The sequence below is a fragment of the Trachymyrmex septentrionalis genome, unplaced genomic scaffold, assembly GCF_001594115.1.
Source record: "Trachymyrmex septentrionalis isolate Tsep2-gDNA-1 unplaced genomic scaffold, Tsep1.0 scaffold76, whole genome shotgun sequence".
NCBI lineage: Eukaryota > Metazoa > Arthropoda > Insecta > Hymenoptera > Formicidae > Trachymyrmex > Trachymyrmex septentrionalis.
In genome coordinates this window covers 752,132-773,950 of record NW_017305947.1, presented here as the reverse complement: position 1 = coordinate 773,950, position 21,819 = coordinate 752,132, and the positions used below count along the sequence as shown (strand labels likewise).

Genomic DNA, 21,819 nt, shown 5'->3' with positions numbered 1-21,819 from the left:
AAGTCTCCTTACAGTATGCTGAATCTGTGTGTTATCTCCTGATTGAGAAGTTTATATAAGTTAAAGACTGGAAAAAGAGTCTGGTTGCATTAACTGAAATTTTACCAGAAATTTTTCTCAGTGATAAAATAGAATAACAATATTATATATAAAGGAATGGTAAAGAGATGCGCATTATATATTCTGCAAGCTTCTTCAAATTCTTCATAGCTCTGATTTATATATACTTATTTATCGAACTAAATTAACTTTCTTAAATAAAATATCTAATAATTTCATTAGCTTCTTAAAATTCCGCACGCAAAAACAACGTGAGTCACCTATCGATCCTGAGTCACTGTGAACTTCTTGCTTGCTCCACACCTATATTATCACATTTCAGTTACTATCTGGATTTATTTCTTTCTGTTTACGCAATTGACGGAATCTTATGTAGTTATGTACTTTAGCTTTATACATACATACACATAATATTATACATATTATATACTTTAGATTTATATATACATACACATTCTATATGTACATACACATATACATTATTTTATGAATTCTAATTTTAAGTTGTAATTCGATACTCGTTATATTTTTAGATATTACTTGTTTTTATTTTTTATTACAATATCTACGTAGGTCAGCTCTTTTATAAGTTTGGATTTGTATTTATTTAAATCTTATAAAAAATTTTTCAACTTTAACCGCATTGTTTAACTGTTCATTTTTATCATTTTTAATCATTTACCTATTTTAGAACATCTCGAATAGTTTTCTTGGAGATCGTGCTTGTTGATATGATTCGCCATGCAGAATGACGTAGAAGACGACGGGCGCAGATTAATTACTCATTTTGAGTCGCAGCGTTTCGGAAGATGAACCGAAGGGAGAGAGAGAGAGAGAGAGAGAGAGAAATAGAATTTACGCGAAATCTAAATAAAACCTTACTGGAAATCCTGTGGTTCACTGCCGCTCGTTCCTTGTTCGAGAGAGCTGCGAGACTGCTCGGCTGCAGCGGATTAATAAACCCTCTTAGCGAATACTTTGTGCCACCTTAAACTATACCAATAACGACTTCTAGGTAGAGCTGTGGTCCGAGTGGAATAAATTCGGCATGAACGATTAATTTCGCACAACAGGCTTTGTCCTACAGCCATTACGAAAATTACTTGTTAGATTTCACTGTTACATAATAGGAATTTCGATGGAAATATTTTTCTATTGCAATTAGTTTTTTCTTCGTAAATCTTTAACAATCATTTAATTGATTTTATACTGTAGTTAATAAAAATAATATACATTTATTTATTATCATGGAAAACATATATACTTACAGAAAAATATAATTATGTGGGATTAATCAAATAATAACATAAATTATTATTTACTTATTTTTAAAAACACACTAGATTATGACAAAAAATATACAGTAATTTTTTACACATGATTACACTACAATCTTACAATTAATATAAATAAACTTAATATGTGATACATTACTTTTAATTAAAATACTTGAACTGATAAAGAATCGCAAGCGCGAAAAATTGCAGGACTATTAATAACTAATGTACTATTAATAATATTGGCAGGCAAGCCTCATTTACACTCTTTATGCTCTTGTAAATCATTGTCCACTCACTTACGTGTCAAGACTGGCTTTGTCAGTTTTTTGGTTTAAATGTCTCATCGGAGTCCTGAAAATAGAACCTACTGCTCACTTTGATCCTTTTAAAATGTTTTATTTATTTCGGTTCTTCTTATTTTCTATCAGAAACATTCTCATACCATTTTTGGTTTCATTCCGAAAATAGCTATTCATTCACTGTCTTTTTATTATCTTCCATTTCAATAAAATTATTTGTTGTACGGAATCAGTTTTTTTCATATGTGTATATTTTTGCATGAGCTAAGCATTAAAATCATTTAATATATATTTAAAAAATTGATCTAAAGATATTCGTATTTTTATTTTTTTATTGAATTACATCATTTTTTACTGTATTAGCTATATCATGATCAAAATTATAAAATATTTTATATTGACAGTTGAACAATATTGTAATTCTTTTTTTAACTTTATTTTATTTTGTTGTAGCACCAATGTGCCGTTGCAGGAGATCACAATGAGTCAAACCTTGCCATTGACGAACGGTGAGTAATATTTTTATATCTTATCAAACTTAATAGTGATAATTCACCAATAAGAAATAGAAATAATGTCCATAACGGTCAACGTTAGATAATATGATTATAATAATTATTAGTACAATAATATTGTGCCAGTTTTTAAACTAGCATTATAAAGTAATTAAAAAATTACAAAATCAGTAATATTTGAGATAAAAATAAAAATTAAGCTTGAATTGGAAAAGAGAAATAATTTAAGAAGTAAAAATTGAGGATCAGATATTAAAGCTTGTAATTTTTTTCTCTTATGTTATCTATGTGTCGTACTTCTTCGATGATGCATACAATTAATATTTCTTTCGCCGGGAAGAACGTTCCTAAGAATAGCCGGATATAATTTTACGCTCTATAAAGGCGAAGGCGAGGCGGAAGATCATAGCGATCCGTACATCGAACGATTACACTCGTATTTATTATTTACGGCCTCGTAGCGGCGATTACTTATATCATATATCGGCAGAGATATCTCGGCGGATCAGTTCACCACTTGAATAAGTCGTCATCGATATTGCAGAGTACGACAGGGACTCGATTATGTGGCTTTTTCCCTTGCACACCCACCTTTATTGGTCATTTCCCTTAAGTAATTGAATCCCCCTCCGGTTCTATTCCAATTACAGCTGCAGATGTAACGTATATGTGATGCTGCTAGCCACTCTTTCAATTATACTGCTCCTAGTTGGTTACTATTTATCCCATTCGCGAAATATAACAGGCGTTTATCTGTAGAGGAATATTACATTTCCTTATTATTTAACAGTGAAATTTGATATTTATTTTTTTTAAATAAATATTTTGATATAAAATTATTAAACATTCTCATTAAAAAACTCAGACTTTATTAATACGTAAGTTTATTTTCTGATTCTTGGACTATATTTGAATTTAATTGGGACTCTTAAAAATTAAAATTTTGCCACATAATTTTCCAATTAATATTCATCAAAAACATTAGGTAACGCAAATACCTATAAAAACAATTACCTATAAAGAGTTAATATAGATTAGAAGTTTGTTAGAATTAGGAAAAATTAGTTTTTAATTATAAACAAATATATTTCTATTTCCGTCTAACAATTGGATTTCATAAGTCTGACGCCCAAATTTTCAATCGACGCTGTTTGCTCGTCCAGCACAAACAGAAACTATTTTCGACACAAGAGCCATAAGCGGTTCTCAGTGTACATACGTTTTTCGTGATCAAATGTGAATGGGTCTTTTAAATTTCAAATAATTCCAGCCCGATATCTTCTTTGTGAATGAATTCACGGATAATTTCACGAGTATAAGTACACACATATCCAGTTTATAATTGAGATAACGTACACGTCTTCCCATCCGCTTCTCGAACGGCGAACATTTACATTTGTCCGTTCAGAGGCCGCGTGAAAATGCATATAGGGGTCGCCGCTAATTTGTGTGCCGCGATATACAGTTCATTACTCCCATTCGCATGATCTGCATTTTCCGCCGTTAGTCTCTAGTTGTTCGACATTGTTCCACAGAAATTCCGTTGCGGATCAAGGAGGATATTTACGCATCCCTCAGAGCTGATTGAATCTCAGTCATTTGAGTTTAGCGAACTTACAGACTTCAGCTGAATATACCGCAAATACTCACATACATTTACACATTTTTACACACTGAAAGAACGATTTTGCTGAGTGATTTAAAATTTTGCTAGATACAGATTTAAAAATAACTTTGTTGGACCATGAAAATAATTTTGTTGGAAACTCGAAACTGGTTGTGTTAGAATAAAATTTTTTGCAGTATTACTTATCATTTTTTAACTTCTAACATAATTATATTCATAGTCCAAGATAATTATTTTCAGATTTGTGTCCAACTAAATTTTAGATCCTTCAGAAAATTGTTCCTTCCGGGCACATATACGAATTTTTATGAGTGATAGAACGATAAACAATGTGAAGGAAAGTGAAAGTATTATGCAATCTAATTTAAGAATAATTAGAAGAATAAGAACAGGAAAAATAATACAATCAAGAACAAGATGTCCCTGTTTGATTTAAATAGATCAAGAAGTTTCTAACGGAAGTTAGCTAAACCTCATTTTTTATTTATATTTCTTAATTAAAAAAAAGATACGTTAGAGCACATAACACTGTGGCCGCCTAATTGTATCTCACGCGTGGTGTGAGGCCAATGAACTTTCTCATTCGCGATTTTACTCGAGCGAACGAGTAAAACTGACGTCTACAGTAACAATCTCGCACAATATATATCGCACAATATCTGCCAGTTTTTACGCTTCCGCGATCTCGTTCGCGAATCTGTCCAATATCACTTTTGGAAGTTCTGCTTGATAAAAGTTGGCCTATATAGAAAGATCAATGTATGGAAAGCTTGGAACTGCATATTAAATTATGTACGTTAATTTTTAAAATTATAAGTATCGTACATAAGCAGAAATAAATTACGATATGAGCATTTTAATGTCCTATATGGATTTAATAAAGTATTCAGTGATTCAATTTGTGATTTTTTTTTTATTAATATTTACAAATAGTATATAAAAAAGAACTAGTTAAATAAACCATTAAATTCAATGATAACTTTTGCCATATAATCAGAAGTATCAATATCATTAACATGGATACATTTCTCGAAGTTTTCATCTTAAATGTTTAAGATGTAAAGGGTCCGAACGAACTATGACCAGGGCCTGCTCGATCTAAATTTTATGATTTATTCGACGTCATCGTGACAATTTAGTAGTGCTTAAATTATATCAATTGAAGTACATCCGCACTTCGATTTAGTTCTCGAGGGGATCTAAAATGGTAAAATGGTCAAGGTCATGGGTACAATTTGTATGTCGCAAAACGAAATAATACATAGGATGCAATTAACATTAACGTTTTTGAATCCCGCCGAAACGATTGTTTGTATCGTCTGAAAAATGTCTGCCACGATCTCGCGTTACAGGAAGCGAGCATTTATTTTCGTGGGTCCAGAAGCGCGTTCGTATAAAACGAGTAGGGGAACCATTCGAACGACACGAAGTGGCCAGACGTAACGTGTATTTATTTCTGTAACACAGGAGAAAAATATAATTCTTTATTTGTTTCCAGTACCTTATTTTAGTTTAGTAGTTTAGTTAGTAAAAAAACATTTTATTTTTAATTTTTTATAATTAGAAAAATTATTTTCTGTGTTTATGAACACATAAGTCTTATATCATCGCAGATATTCAACGCGATTCTAAAGTTTCATATGTTTTGTTATATTCTGCATCATAATTCTGTGTGCACAAATCTAAATTGTTTAAGATATGAATTTTTACGATACATTAATTTAAAAAACTGAAAACGTTAGCATTAAGAACATTTCTGGGAGTTGTCAGATTTCATTGAAGCTACATTAAACATACATTTACTATCATGTTATAATATATTTAATCTATAATATAAATAAATAACATATACAATATTAAATATTAAATAACATGTTAAAAAAAATTAAAACATTAAATATACTTATAGAAAATAATTTGAAGTATTAATTGAACTATTTTTTTTCCAGTAACTTTCCTGTTTCTTGATTATTCCAAGATATGCTACTTCGAATTATATCTAATCTTACGTATTGAATTTTTTACGTTACATATTTAGTGATATAAACGTTTGATTCTAACAAGATTTATATTTTTAGTGCATTGTGTGAAATTACATGTAAAATTTATTTTTTAAGACCAATTTCATGTTCTGCAATCATCCTGTCAATAGTCTGTTAGGAGTAACGAATGTCGAGCCACTAACACGTGGAGTCACACCCTACTAGCAGCCGGGCTCTCAAAATAACGGCGATATCGTTTGTTTCTAATCCAGGTCTCCTGTAGGAATTATTGGCCCGCTTCTTGTTACCCGAAGATGAGCGAGCCAGAGCTTCAACTTCAATTTTGCTCCTTGGAGACAAGTACTGGTCGTTCAAAGACAAAGCGCTTAATAAGAAGCTATTTCGCGGATAATAGTAACGTGGGATGATTCATATATATAGGCGATCATTGTGATGCGCCAGATGTAATATATTAATAGATACAAACTCTGGCATGAGAATCACTCAAATGTATCGAAAAAAAAAAATTTTTTTGTTGTAAAATTTGATAATCGATCTTTTAAATTATTTCTTTATATTAAATTCTATTATAATTATATACAAATATATCATTACATATGTATATGTAATTTATTTATAAAATCAAAATGTATTTTGTTAACTGTGCTTAATATACATGTTTGATCTAGAAAGTCTATCGATTTATTTAATTTGTAATGATTATTCTGTTCGGGGTACTATAATTAAATATTATAGTAATATATATTAGTGATACAGTTACATAATGCATTGTCAGACTAATAGTCTAGAGTACTAGGAATAATAAAAGCGACAGCGGATTCACTTTCAGAAATATTTTTGTCGCGGCGAAGCAGGAGCAGCGGGGAGGTCTTTAGTCGGCGGTAAAATTTTAATTGCCCGCCGGGGACTGACCAGATCGGAGATCTGGAGAGAGCGGCGAGTGGAGGCTGACCTGCCAAAATAAAGATAGTTTAAACCGTTCTGGCCTAAATGTGTCATCTATAAATACGCGAGCTCGCTCTCTTGCTTCGCGGCATCTACTTTCTGACGCGAATCGATATCGCAGTTGCATTTTTCCCGAAAATCGCCGAGGCACGTAGTACAATAAAAACGACACGGTCGACCGGTTAAGCAGGAAATAGATTTGTTTTAGTGGGTGCACAAAGCTTTCGTGTCTCTTCTGCTCTTTCGGGATTCTCGGAGCTTTTTACGTCGGCTATGAAAACACGTGATGGCCTCCCCGCCGATGACAACCGAAAAAACGAATTTATGTTTAACGTTACGAGGATATTAACTTTTGTGTCCACGACAATGTCTTCGTACTCGTAAAATGCTTGTGGAACAACCACGCATGTCTGGAAATTATTCTCCTTTGTCTTCTTTTGCGCAATGTACATTTAACGCAATGTACAAATATATTTTGTGCATATTTTTGCATAATATATTTCAAAGGATGCAAAACTTATCTTCGTAGTACAGTGAATTTGACATGAATTTGACTTTTAACGGAAAGACGTAATTAGAATTAGAATGCTACAGCGGAGTTAACCTCAGCAATCGTATTCCACGTGACAGCACGATATTTTGGATACGAAGAGTATGGAGAACATCGTTACGTTAATTAGGCAAGATGAATCATTCTTGCTCCACCGAGGAATAACCATTTCTATGTATCTTCGTAATTTCGGCACTTGTTACAAAGTTGCTATTATCGTATGAATCATGTACATAGTGCTTGCAAACATTATAAACTGCTTTACACGATTTATCGCATTTCTTACAAGACTGATATTTTTCTTCTCAACTCTTTTCTATCAAAATAAATAATAAATCGAAGGACTCTTTCTATACAAAACAAATAATAATAAGTAACGGGCAAAGTAAGAGTCAACACATTTCTTTGAAATTAACAAAAAAATATATTATAATTAACAGAGGTAAAATTACATAACGCAAAAATTAGAATCGAAATCTTTTCTATCAGTTCTGAATAGATAGCATGAAATCTTTTATCATTGCAATATAGCTATAGTAAAGATACAAAATATCTTGTACATAAAATAATTAAAAGCACTCTCTCGTAAATCTTTTAAAAAAACATTTTTCTTTTATCTTCGTTTATTTATATTTTAATGGGGGTTGCATAGATCTCTTGGTATAAATTTAATTAAAATTCATAAAAAATATTGAATTTATGAAGATTAAATGCCAAAACTGTTTGCCGCCCTTCATGCGAGACGCATTAAAGGGCGGGGTATTCATTCAGGCTTTTTAGATGCGATCAATCGGTAAGTGCACGTGGACGTCTGACCTTCGACAAGTACATCTATATGACATTACACACGCGCATTTAGAACATAATTTTAACCACAAGTTATAGCCTTGTGTCTTCGACGCTGCGCTTGTTGTTCTGTCGCAGTTAGTGTTTGTACAGCCGTCGTATAAGTCTCCTTTGTGCAGTGTTCCTTGCTTGGTTCCTTTCGTGAATTTGAACGTACGTTTCAAAATGTAACGACTTCAAAAACGCGCTCTTCGTGGAATGGGATGCGGTAGGTCGCTGCTAACATCTTTTTTCCTCTCGAGGAACCGCGGAGACGAGCCAGTAAAGATCGAAGTCATGTTCGGTATGCCGAATTTTGAAAATTTACTTTATATTAAAATATATATTAAAATAAAAAAAAATATGCTGATTAAAGTTGAATCAATGTGGAACATAATAAAAGTGAATATGAACTAATTCCTATTTTGTAGTACAGATTACTGTTAATGATACGTTAATAAATTGGTGTAATTCAATGTCATTGCAACAGCGAATGAAATTGTTTGCGACTATTTGTTAGCAATTGCTAGCAAGTGATAAATGAGAATAATTCTAAAGGTTGTGCAATAGTACTCTTTGAACGTATGAATGTAAGAGAACGAGGAGAAGAAAAGAGAGAAGAAACAGCGATTAACTCATTTAAGCTAAATTGCGAGCATATCTCGACTATGTGGACCATAAAGAAACTTTTATTTCTAGTTGTTGAAATAATTATTTTTAAAATAGAATAAGAAATTTAAACTTATTTTTTTTTTGCAAGATTAATAAATTTATATTAAAAATAATTTTAACAAATAATTAAGATAAATAAATCTATAAGATGTAACAGCAATGCTCATTATTATAAAAAAAATTATATATAAACGTAATAATTGAATGTTCTTTAAAAGTGAAATGGGAAAATACATTAGTAAATACATTAATGTGCATCAGATTTTCTTGGAATGTTTGCGCTTCGACTTGAGCGTTAAAAAGAGTTTTTTGGCGCTCGATGATGCGCCAAAATAATTTAATTTCAAAGGTACATGGTGACGGCGCCGCTCGATCTTCCAAAGTAAATTTGGCATCAGTAAGATTTGCCTAGACAGGCTGAAAATAGACTGATTGATTTGGAAGATTTTCTAAAAAATATTCTAAAAATAATGTGTGTAATAAAATATTTTAAAAACGTACATGTGCATATATGATTTATCTAAATACATACAAATTATAAGAATATTTTTTATACTATATTATTATGTAAAGCTAAGAAAAAGTAAGTAATTGGTGCTTCTTTATATTTATATAGATAATCTAAAAAAAGAAATTATATTTGTGCACGAAAATACAAATAAAAATTAGATATTTTTGAAAAGCGCACACATTTTTTGGAATAATTTTTTGAACAAGTATTTAATAAATACATATAAATAATTATTTTTTTTTAAATATGTAGAATTTTATAGTTAAAAAATGTTGCTGTTGCAATCTTTGTAGTAGGGAATATTCTTATAAAAATGTAAGCATTGAAAGTAACTGAATGATATTTTTCTATTTGTATCGTCTTTTTTTTATTTTTGACATCGAGTGAGGAAAATCGAGTATTTTAAGATGATTAATTTCGGGTTCAATGCGGTACATGTGGCAAATTGTGATTGTTCAAAATTCATACGGATTCCATCAGCACGTGTCGGAAATAATGCAACTAAAGTTAGAAACGTGATTATTCGAATGACAGATAGAAAATTGAGCTTGAGAGTTCATCTGCGATTACTCGTGTCGGCCTTGCACGTGATATCGTCACATTGCTCTCGTTTAAGGTACCACGTACGGGAACGTACGGGAACGCATTATTGATGCACTTTAACTTGAAGAGTATACATATATTCGAAGAATAAGTAGAACAGATGTTAGCAGTAATTGTTTGAGTTATATTGCATAAACAATTTCAGATTTAGTCATTTGTAGATTGTTTACATAACATCAAAAAGTACATTTGTTAGAAAAACACGAAATTATTATTTTCATTTGAATTTATACATGCGATATTTTCGAGATATGAATGTATGTGTATGTTTTATATATGTGTATATATATATATATATATATAAAATGTATATTTTTAAAATTAATCCTTTATATTATTTAATCTTTATAGTTAATGATACATAAATTACGACTCACAATGTTCAAATAATAATGCAAATATTATTTTACATTACTTTTTTATTTACCTTTGTGTGATTAGTGTTTATAGATAATTATAATACTAAATATTAAATTTAATCTAGATTTGATATTTATTGTCTTTTATGAATAATTAATATACACCTAACTTTATACATGCCTTTTAAATTATTTTATTTTTTAATATAATTTATTTATTTACATAATTAAATTATATTAAAAAATAAAAAGATATTAAATTAATATTATTTGAAAAATGTTAATTAAATATGTACATGTGAGCAGAAATTATTATTTATTATTATTAGAAGAATATTTAATATTCACTATTAAAATTCATATTAATATGTGTTTATTGTACGTTTGTATATAATTTAACGAATTTAAATTTATCTACAAAAAATATCTGTTTCAGGTGGAAGACCATATGGTGAAAATTCGTCCGGAGACAAAGACAAAACAACGATGGCACGATCAGGGGATGGTGGGGGAGGTGGCGGAGGTGGTAGTAATGGAGTAGGTTACGGTAGAACAATGAAAGAGTACGAGGATGAATTAAGCAGTTTGAAAAAGGAGAACTTCCAGCTTAAGTTGCGAATTTATCTCCTGGAAGAAGGAAACCCTTCAAGAAATGGCATTACTTTTTCTGACGAAGATGTTATTAAAACGAATGTAGAATTGAAGGTTAATTAATATTCAGTACACTTAACAAATAAAATATAGATTGTTTCTATATGATGATATAATTGAAAGGAGAACACAATGTTTTTGAAAAAAATTGAACATTTAGAGTAAAACGTTTTTATATAATCCTTTCATACTTTTGTTTTTGTGAAAAAGATCCGAAATGATTGGAAAATACATTTGAATAGGTTTATATTTAACGGATCTTGTTATGTATTATTTTTGTTTATATTTGTTTTTCTGACATTGTCAATATCATAACTTGTTTTATATTGATTCTACTAGTTTTTTTATCAGTGTAAATTCTTCACTTGACGCGCAATTTTGCGTGATTTTTCGAAGAAAGTTGTTATGATTAAATATATTATAATTATATATCAAAACCTGTAAATCTATATTAATTATTATATAATACTGTTTTATATATCATTAATTACTATCACCATGAATGTTGGTATTTAGGAAGAGTTGGAGAAATTGAGGAAAGAATTAGTGGAGAAGCAAGTCCTTCTTAATCAGGCAGCTAGAGCTTTTAAATTATATGAGGAACAGAAAGCAGCAACTTCTCGTACTCAAGATCAATATCAGCAATCGCTTGAAAAAGAGCGAGAAAAAGTAACTAAGCTTGAGAGAGGTAAAAAAACTTATTCGGTATGCATGATGATTCTACAATTATTACATTTATCATTATTTTGATAAAATTATCTTGCAACATATATAAATTTTATTCTAATGAATTATTATAATTACGTATTTTTTATAAATAAATTCTTTCTATTATTCAGAATTAGCGGAATATCAAGAAAGGGAATTAGATACATCTATGTATTATAAGGAAACATTTGGTATTACTCCGGAACAAGCATTAAAAAATGCGGAAAAGTTACGACAGATGGAAGAATTGGTGACTTCTCTTGAAGCAGAGGTATGTTTGTATAAAATAAAGTTTAATGATTCTTAAACTCTGTTCCAAGAATATAATTCTATATTTTGAGACATAAAAAATTTAATTAATAATACTATAAATTTCTCGTTATCTGTTCTATTAATATAGAAATAAAAAAGTTTTAAATTATATGGATTTAACAGGATTTAATTAATAGTTTCGAAATGTTTACATATTCTTATTCCAGAGATATCCCTTCCTCCAATTAATATATAATAGTATAATTAAATAAATATTATCAGCGTTTATTTTCTTTCGTTGTCACGAGATAAATGATTTGATAATTTCAACAGTCTTGAAAAAAATTAGTTAAAAAATTCTTGCTTACACGATGATTAATGCTTAGAAGAATTCATTGACAAAGCCTATAATTTTTCATTATTGATTAGAAAATTTTATATACTTTTTGGTCCGGCTTTTATTGCAATATCGAGAACACGTTGTTTCATTAAATAGGTATAGTGGCCTTAAGAGTATCATAGAAGGGAAGAATCAAGGAGAACCGAAGAAAACAGATAATATGAATTAAACATTTTCTCTCTCTTGTCTCTTGGGAACACGATACGAATTTGCTCTTTTCATTTCATGATCATAATATCTATAAAAGGAAAGTGGCACGCAAGGCGGAGAAAGATTGTATAGTATTTGTGTAATATGTGATACATTTGCTACGTGATCTAGGTGAAACAGATAACTGGCAGTTTGGAAGAGGAGCGCAGTTGGACACAGGAACTTGAAAACGAGCGAGATCAGTTCAGAGAGCGATTAGACGTGGAAACGCGGTTGCGAGAGAAGCAAGACAGTGATCGAGTACAAAGTATCGACAAGCTGCGCGACGAAGTAAAGGAATTGAAGGATCAACTGTTCAAGAAGGATTCTGTTGTGGAACAATATAAAAACGATCTCGCCGAACGAGACAGACTCATCAAACAGAAAAGCGCATTGTTAGAAGAAAAATGTCAAGCGTATGAAGAAGTCAGTCAGGTATCCGAAAAAAGGAAAAACCAGATAATTCAGTTGAGGGCATCTGTAAAATCGCGCGACGACGTCCTCGTAGAGATCAACAATAAACATCGTGCACTGTTATCACAGGTGAATTAAATTGATTCTTTTTTTTTTTTTAAACAAGTAGCACAAGATTCCGATTGTTTTACATGTGCTAGAAAAACTCGAGTGTTGAAATAGGTATTCATTGTTTTATGATTTATTATGATTAATTTATGATTTACACACACAACCTGGCGTTACTGTTATCTTTTGCCCTTAATATTAAATATCTTACGATTACACGAGTTTCAAATCTTATTTGTATGTAAAGGAACTGTGCTATAGATTCTTTATTTATTCTTTATGTATGTTTTTTTTATTTATTATACTTATATTTATTGTAATTATATCTATTATAATTTATAATTATATCTATTATATTTTGTAGTGTGAAAATAATTATGGCAAGCGTTCGCCGCCTAATAGTCCTTCGGCTGTAATTTCATTAACGAGCGATTATATATCGCTATCTATGGGGCAAAAGGTATCTTGTGTTCAAAGTGCACCGAAGTATGATGGTGCCTATGATTGTGAATCAAATAAAGAAAGAGCGGCGAGTTTGAATTCATCATTAAATGGAGATGCCAGGGAAATCAGGCATCTTATAAAGGTTAATAAAACATTTTTTATTGTTCTGCTATAAAATGATCTGGCAGACTATTTGATTTATTAAAAAAAACTTGAATTGCAGGAACTGGAAGAAAGAGATAATAAATTAAAACAGCACGAGGATTCTAGAAAGCAGTTGATATTAAAACTATGCAACGCTCAGAAGCAAGCAGAAAATGCAGAACAGAAATTGAAAAAGATGGAAGGTGAACATCAGAAAGCCATTAAAGCGATACAAGGTTTTATGGAGCGCGAGCAACAAATGCGAGACACGGATTCTCATAAAGAACGACAGATTATCGAATTGGAGGCAGAATTACATAAAAGAAGGAACAGCCACGGTCTCGTCTCGTTGAAGGATCTCGGCATTAAGAACGCGGATGATTTTGAAAACGATTCCTGCAAACAGGTCAATATTGCGATGCATGTCTAATATTGTTCCCCGATACGATTTCTACGTTTCAGAATTTTATACTTAATGATTGAATCTTTAAACTATTAGGAAATTATGCATTTTTTATGCAAATTATATGGCATTTTTTAAATGTTATCTCGAATCCTGAAGTGTAGAGACGCTTTGTTTGCCAAGAAGCACGATGAGGCAACTTAATATATTGAACATTTTCCTCTTCTTTTCAAAATTGTTGAATTCACTTAATTTCTGCTTCTTTTCTACTTTATACCATCATTATTATGATTGCATGATTCTTATTGTTTTAAATTATTTTACTTGACAATTGCTTCTCTTGCAATGCATGACTGAGATTATTCTATATAATGTATTTTATTTTGAATTATCTTGTTTTTTTTATTATCTCTCTTGTACTTTTTATAGTTTTATACGTGATAATTTTCTGTTATTTTTTATGAGACATATGATGTAATTATATGTGTAAGCCAGATAAATTTTAATAATACATATTTTATTTTTGTTTATTGCAACATGGTGTTCAGAATATACAACAGATTGTATTGTTTATATTTTATTGTACATAGGAATTTGCACATTTGTACAATTTTATAATTTATTTAACAATATTAATATTTTAGATAAATATCAATTTGAAAGTTAATTTCTCTAAGATTAGTTTCTCTAAGACTTATTATTTTATTATAACAATATTTAGAATTCTCACAATAATATCATGTGATTTTTTAAATATATTTACCGATATTTCGTTAATAATATAGATAACAAATTTTTTTATAAAATTTTTTTATAGGACTTTTTTCATGTAATTTTACGTATGCACATGAGATCCACTACATTGAGAATAAAATAGTCCTTTATGCTTTTTATTATAGAAGAGCATTTTATATAAACGTATTAAATATTTAAATTCGTTTTCATTCTTATTAAATTCTACATTAAATTGTATCTTTTTATTTAACATTTATTTTATTTTTACATTTTAATAAATTGCTTTTGTACTTTATGTAATTTGACATAGATAGTAAATATCTACAGAACATTATTTTTTGAACTATTGTTTCTCTAATTTTTTTATTATTTATTGCCTTCGGATTGTATATATTTATGTCTTCCATAATTTTTATTAAATTTCTCTTATCTTTATCTTGCAAAGCTTTGTCTTTTAATATTATAAATTTCTAAGTCCGTTACATTGAGAAAGATTTTGGAGCGCGACTCGTCTGGTATCTTGAGAATACCGTGCGGGAAGACGCGGGTCGTCATCTATTAATAGAGACCGCCGTCTTTTCTCGCGGCTTCTTACGGTGTATGTATCGCGATACGCGGCAGTCCTCATACGAAAATTCATCTCGACCGATCAGCCGCCGTAGCTGCGGTAGTCTCGAACGAATAATACAAAAATACAACAATACGAGCAACAACGAGATAGATTCATCGCCGATCGTCCAGCAATCTCGACGATACTACGAAAACGACTCGTGTCTGTACGCTCTGGAAATAGCGCACGATTGCTAACTTTAATACAGCACAAAGGAAGGAAGTCGTTATTTGCTCTATGTGTCAAATAAGTTGAGAGAGTATAAAGAACCAAGAAATTTGTGAAAATTAAACAAATTGTATCTTTTTAAAAAATTTAAAAAGTGAAAGTCTTGTTAGCAATTGCGCTCCATGAAAGCTGTAATAATTTCAAATTAACCAGTAATTATAGATTGCCAGATGCGTAGCCTGATATTGGCGTAGTCTTTACTAAGGATATTCACCAGTGCTGATCACACTAGCACTGACGTAGAGTATCTATCCGCGAGTCGATTGATCGATCGCTGTTTCTGTTGCTGTTCTTTAAGTTAAAAGTTTAACAACTAAATATGTTCTCTTGTCTGTGCGCCTCAGTGCGGATGGAGGTAGGTAAAGTGTTGTCGAAAGTGCTGTCGTCAGAGTTATTTTCCTCAATATCCTCGTTAAAAGATATGAAAGTTGTTGTACTTGGACTAGCGTTTACAGATTTTCTCTTTGTAGTATGCTCTTTTAACTGCACATACTATAGATCAAAATTAAAAAATAATTTAAATTGAAGTGCGAATAAGTACTAAATTATAGATTCAAACAAAAAATTTTAAATTAAATACTTCTTACAGAAAGAGATTAAATAGCTTATCCAAAAGCTATTGATAATATATATTTTATAATATGCAATTTTATATGGTTTATATTGTAATTTGATTAGTCTTAATATCAGTATTTTTAAAGCTATATAGAAAATTAAAAACTTGATGCTTAAACGTCATACAATATTAACAAAGACAGAAATAGAGATAAGATAAATATTTAAAATAAAGAAAATTAGTAATTTTGAATTAAAAAAGAAATAGATTTCCTAAATTTATTAAAGATTCTGTGTGAAAGAACATTCTCATAGATTAAAATACTTTATATATCTACAGCTTATTAAAACTTGCATGTAATGTATACTTGCATGTACTATTACATATTACACTTTTATTCGCGAAATATTAGATAGATTCATAAGTTAAAATTATATCTTTATTAAATATTAAAATATTAAATATTCTAATTTACAGTTGCAAGTTATTTAGGTGCGAAATAAAATTAACACGCGACACAAGTTTTTTATGAACTTACATAATGAAAAATGTCTTCAGTGATTATAGATCATGATATTTTTCAAATTATTTTCTTTTTTTTCTTTTTTATTTTTATACATAAAAACATATTGCTATCAATTATTAAAGATGAAAAAACTTGCTATTATATTTTTGTTGAAACAATTATTCTTCAAAGCTTCTTTTATTACATAAATTTCAAGTTTACGACATATTTATTTAATAAAAAAACAGGAAAGATTACAAGAAATGTGTTTTCCTTTTAGGGGCCGGCGATTGTTACACTCGTACCACCGCGATGTTGGTCTAAGAAAACGAAAAGTTAACAAATTATTGTAATTGTTTCCCTGCATATGAATGTATAATTTGCATGTAATATCTTTGCATTTCCTTCTCTTCTTCTCAAAGGCTCGTTTCTTATATTATAATACTACATAAACTTGATTTTATTGTAATCAAAATTATATATGTGAATAAAGCATTCCCTAGTGAATCTAACGTTTTGAGTTTTATTGATATGGAACGATACTTTATGCTTGCAGCAACGTTTTGAAGAAATGGAAAGTAAGATTAGCGATCTGCGAGACCAAATCGAGACAATAAAAGCTGAGAAGAATCTCCTGGAAACACGCACGCAAGTCGAATTTAAGGTATGCCTAACATAAATATAATTTCTTATCCATTACCAATATCATCAACTATGATTTGCAATTGTAATATATTTCTACGTAATAATAAAATATTTTATAAATAATTGAATGAATAATTGACATTGGCTTTTTAATTAAATTTTATAATATTATGTTTATTTATATTTTATTATATTTTGGTAATTATGTTGTGTTTATTGTTGCACTATTTATATGTCTCTTTGATGAATATATAATTATTTAGTAAAATTGCACAAACAATATAAAATAAAGTTCAAAAGGGAAAATATATGTAATATATTATGCAATATTAGTAATATTTGCTTCAATCAGCATAACGTTAAATGAAAAATTGGTTTAAAAACAAAACGCTGTAAAATGTACGTTGTATTCGGAAAGTAATAAATTTATTATAATAATTTTTATTGTACATATTCATATTGTAATAGTAAATATATTTAAAATACTTTTGATTATATAACTACGATATATACAATTTTATTTTATCTTCGTTTATTAAAGCCAATTATTCTCAAAAATACAAAATTTGCGTACAATATATGTGATTATATGCTAATTATATTATCTATCTATGTAATAAATAATTTTTTTAATTCAATTTAATTACATATTTTTATATATGTATATTTGTTTTTTTAATACAATTTTTTAATAATAAAATGCTGTTTTTGTACAAATTTGAATAAATTTGTTTCTTTTTTGTTGTGCAGGAACTTGAAGTTCGTCTTCTTGATAAGGAGCAAAAGATTGAGATCCTGGAGATGGAGAAACAGATTATTACGGAAGACTTAAAAAACAAAATCGCCGAACTTGATAAGCTCAGGCATGCTGAAATGAATAGTGTAGATGAAGTTAGCACTACCGATTATCGCGACGATACTCTGCCACGGGAAAATCTGCTCGAGCAGTTGAATGAACGGAACGCCGAGATCGAAGAGAAGAATCGCAAAATCGAACAACTGACAAAGGAATTGCAGATGACGACTCAAAATCTGCAGATGTTGGTCAACACAGAACTCTGGAGCAAGAACAAAGAGATTGCTAAGCTGCACAATCACATGACATCATCGTATAGCCATGATAGAAACCGTAATAAGCCCGAGATTGTCCAAGAAGCCGATAGTAGCGTGCAATTGACAAACTTGATTCGCGAACTTAATGAGATCGGTGTCAAAGTAAATTTCACGAACGATATCATTCGACTCGATTACATCAACGGAAATGAAAAGATAGACGTGAAGACGCTAAATGAATACGTACAGAGTCTGTTGACTCAGCGGAATGATCTAGAAAAGGAAGTGGATTATCTGAAGTGGCTGAAGCTTGTGTCGAAGCCTGACATCTCCACGGAAATCGATGGTTGCGGTAACGAGACGGAACGGGCGAAGAACTACTGTGAATTACTGCGCACGCATCTGAAGGATCTGGTGAAGTTCATGAAGGAGATGCTCAAGAATACCGATCGTGCGGACACTATCGGTAACGAGCATAAGAAGATTGTGCTGGATGTTCTGCTTAGCTCCAAGATATTATCGGATGATTTCGTGCGTGCTCTTGAAGGCATGAACGTTCAAGATGGTATAATTGTGAATGATAAGATTGATGGTTCCGTGAAAAGGAGTCGGTCCGAAAATGTTGTGGAGATGAAAAATCAGGCGTCGCAATCGGATTCGGAGACATTCTCAGAACCCGATCGGACTGTCTCCATGGCCAGAATTGGTCTGCAGGAGAAGCAACACAAGAACCTAAGCCGCTCTAGATTCACGAAGTTCACCAAGACCTGCAGCGACTCCGAAGACTCCGCAGACTATGTGCCTTATTATAAGACCTACCAGAACGACCTCAGCGATTTGGATATGAGTCACCAAATACAAGAGCTGAAAGAAACGAATAACTTGTTGTATTCTGAACTTAGCACCCTAAGGAACGATTTGACCACACATTCTTTTGATTGTGTAAGTGTACCTGTATATTTTTAGATCACTAATCAGTTGCGCTTATTAATGCGGTTAAATAAATATTATTTTTTAACCAATCATTTTTAAACTAAAAGATTGATGTATATGAATTGTTAAAAATTGAAGTAATTTATGATATAAACATATTCCATTAATTTAGATATTTATAATTAAAAGCTGAATTTTATTTACAGACCACTGATGAAAAATTAACGCTGTTTATTACGAAATTAGAGAAGTCTCAGAAGTTTTATGAAAAGTTACAAGCTTCTTTGGAGAAGAGAATACACGAGTTCCACACGTTAAGAAAGGAGAACAAGCAGAATTGCGTTCGGAAGACGCAATTGGAAAAAAAGATCAATGATGTCGAGCAAATGGCGAGTGAAATTACCAAACAGAAAACAGAATTTTTACAGTACAAGGAAAACTCCGAAAGAAAGACTACAGAAACTCTGTTAATACTCAACAAAGAAAATGAATCGGTAAGTACGTGCTGCTTTTTTACATTGATTATAAGAACTGTCACAGAACTGCAGTTATTTGATCCATTTTAGTTGCGAGCGCGAATTAAACAGCTGGAGGAAGAAACCGAAACTGCCAAAGCAACCATATCCACGCTCAGACAAGAATTAGATCATCTCACTCTTTCGCACAGTCAGATATTTGTAGAGAACACCAAGTTAACGAACGACAAATTGAAACTCGAGCAAGATATAAGAAAAATGGAGAATCGATACGACGTGGCTGTTCGTTCGCTGCACGATAAATTCAGCAAAGAGGTAAACGAAATTAAATTAGTTAATGAAAGTGTTCCCCGGTGTGTGTCAGCACTAATATGTGATGTAACATCGCCGTACACAGATATGCGATCTCAATCAGATCAACGATTTGCATAGAGCAAGAGTGCAAGAACTCGAAACGGCGAATAAAGAATTCAGAAGACACATGGCGGTGTGCGAGGCTAGCGATTCGACGGCGAGTTCGAGCGGCGTATCGTCGATACCTACGGACGCTATGCTCAAACAAACTTGCGATATTCTACAGGAATATCAACCTTATAATGTTAGTTGCTTGCCGTTTTCTCTTAGTGTTAATGCATTTTATTTGTGGAATATATTAAAAGTGGATATTGTATTTATGAGTGCATTGTCCACTTTTAACAATTGCGAGTTGCGAATTATATGTAATTAATACCTTAATATTTCATCAATAAACCTTCCAGCAATTGCACGTGATGCTACATAAATAACACACATATTATTTTACATTGCATATTATTACACATTAAAAATGTTCCATGAATTGCTGTTATTTATTATTTTAGTATAAAGATTTATAAATTGCATTATTTATGATTAATTTATATGATTATAAATTATGGATATTTTATAATTTTATATCGCGCACTCCTTTGTTTAAAATTTTCAAGCTTGTGAAAAAAGATTTAATATGAATAAGATTTAAACTTTGATTTCTCTGATTTATTATAGAATTCCCAGTTTTGGCAAATGAATTACTCTACACTCGGAGGTCGCAGCAAATCCAGTTGTTCGCCAGATTTGGGAATAGAAAGTGACGCTGCTGTTACCACAACAAGACCTTTGAAAGATACGTTAAAGATCACAGAATCTATGACTAACTTATTAAGCGACGAAGACAATGGTAATCATAGAGCTCAAGATTCAAATAGTGAAAGTCCATTACCGATAGAAGGTGTGTTTCAAAAAAAATTTGTTTAAAATGTTTTGAATATGTTACATCCTTTTTGTTTTTAAAAACTTAGGAAGTTATTTTTATCTTATAATTTTTATTTGAAAGTAATTAGTCTTATTTAATAATATTTACTTTTGAATTTATTTTAAAATAATTTAAATGATTCTTTAATATTATAATTATAGGTCTTGAAGAGATGGAAGCTTTGAAACAGGAGAATGAAGCGTTAAAACGAAGACTGGTGAAAACTAGAAAAGCTCTGGAAGATACATTTGAACATTTATCAGCTTCAAACAAGAATAAGAAAAACGTTGAAAAAGCGATAATAAAACAGCTTATGGTTACAAGAAGTATCCTAAAAAAGACAAGGACATTCGATGAACCTTTGGACAATTAAGAGATTACAGACTGACGATTGATGAATCAAAAAATATTATGCACAAAAAATGAAAAAGGAAGTAGAATTATGGAAGTTGTTGTTGAATTGTGTTCTCATAGATTTACTTTAATGTATCGTGTTTTATCTGCGTTTCTCATTTATCTCTTCTCACATTTTTCCCGAGATGAGAGAATTAACGATACATTGGTACAAAAAAAAAATGTAATACTCAGGCGTTATGTACTATGAAATTTTTAAACGAAGAAGTTTTCTAAGCGACAAATATTTTCATACACAGGAGAACCTATTTTCGCTATTTAAAAAAAGAATACAAAAAAAATGTAATGAAAGAGAGCTTAAGATGAACTTGTACATTGAGATTTGTATATATTTATATAGAATACGCGCATGATATTTTTGACATTTTTGTAGATTTTCTTTCATTGTGGAAAAATTCTTCCAAGTGCTGAATACGGTGCGAACGCCAG

The 21,819-nt window shown here is 30.6% G+C and overlaps 1 protein-coding gene across 8 annotated transcripts in view; it reads left to right on the top strand.

Annotated features, from left to right (window-relative positions):
* Positions 1-21,551, top strand: part of LOC108754127 (centrosomin) — a 29,675-nt gene extending 8,124 nt beyond the window's left edge. For 2 of the 8 annotated variants that reach the window (XM_018496213.1, XM_018496212.1), the window contains exons 2-15: positions 2,093-2,148; positions 10,686-10,954; positions 11,417-11,588; positions 11,740-11,879; positions 12,582-12,992; positions 13,336-13,557; positions 13,639-13,965; positions 17,153-17,260; positions 17,992-19,236; positions 19,434-19,721; positions 19,794-20,018; positions 20,101-20,301; positions 20,730-20,952; positions 21,138-21,551. In XM_018496213.1, coding sequence (XP_018351715.1) covers positions 2,093-2,148; positions 10,686-10,954; positions 11,417-11,588; positions 11,740-11,879; positions 12,582-12,992; positions 13,336-13,557; positions 13,639-13,965; positions 17,153-17,260; positions 17,992-19,236; positions 19,434-19,721; positions 19,794-20,018; positions 20,101-20,301; positions 20,730-20,952; positions 21,138-21,349 — 4,099 coding nt within the window. In that variant the 3' untranslated portion in view covers positions 21,350-21,551. Of the gene's footprint in view, positions 1-2,092; positions 2,149-8,204; positions 8,409-9,716; positions 9,904-9,943; positions 10,000-10,685; positions 10,955-11,416; positions 11,589-11,739; positions 11,880-12,581; positions 12,993-13,335; positions 13,558-13,638; positions 13,966-17,152; positions 17,261-17,991; positions 19,237-19,433; positions 19,722-19,793; positions 20,019-20,100; positions 20,302-20,729; positions 20,953-21,137 lie in introns of those variants that run through there. The other 6 variants (XM_018496216.1, XM_018496215.1, XM_018496217.1 and 3 more) reach the window with 6 other exon arrangements.
* Positions 21,552-21,819: the final 268 nt, after the last annotated feature.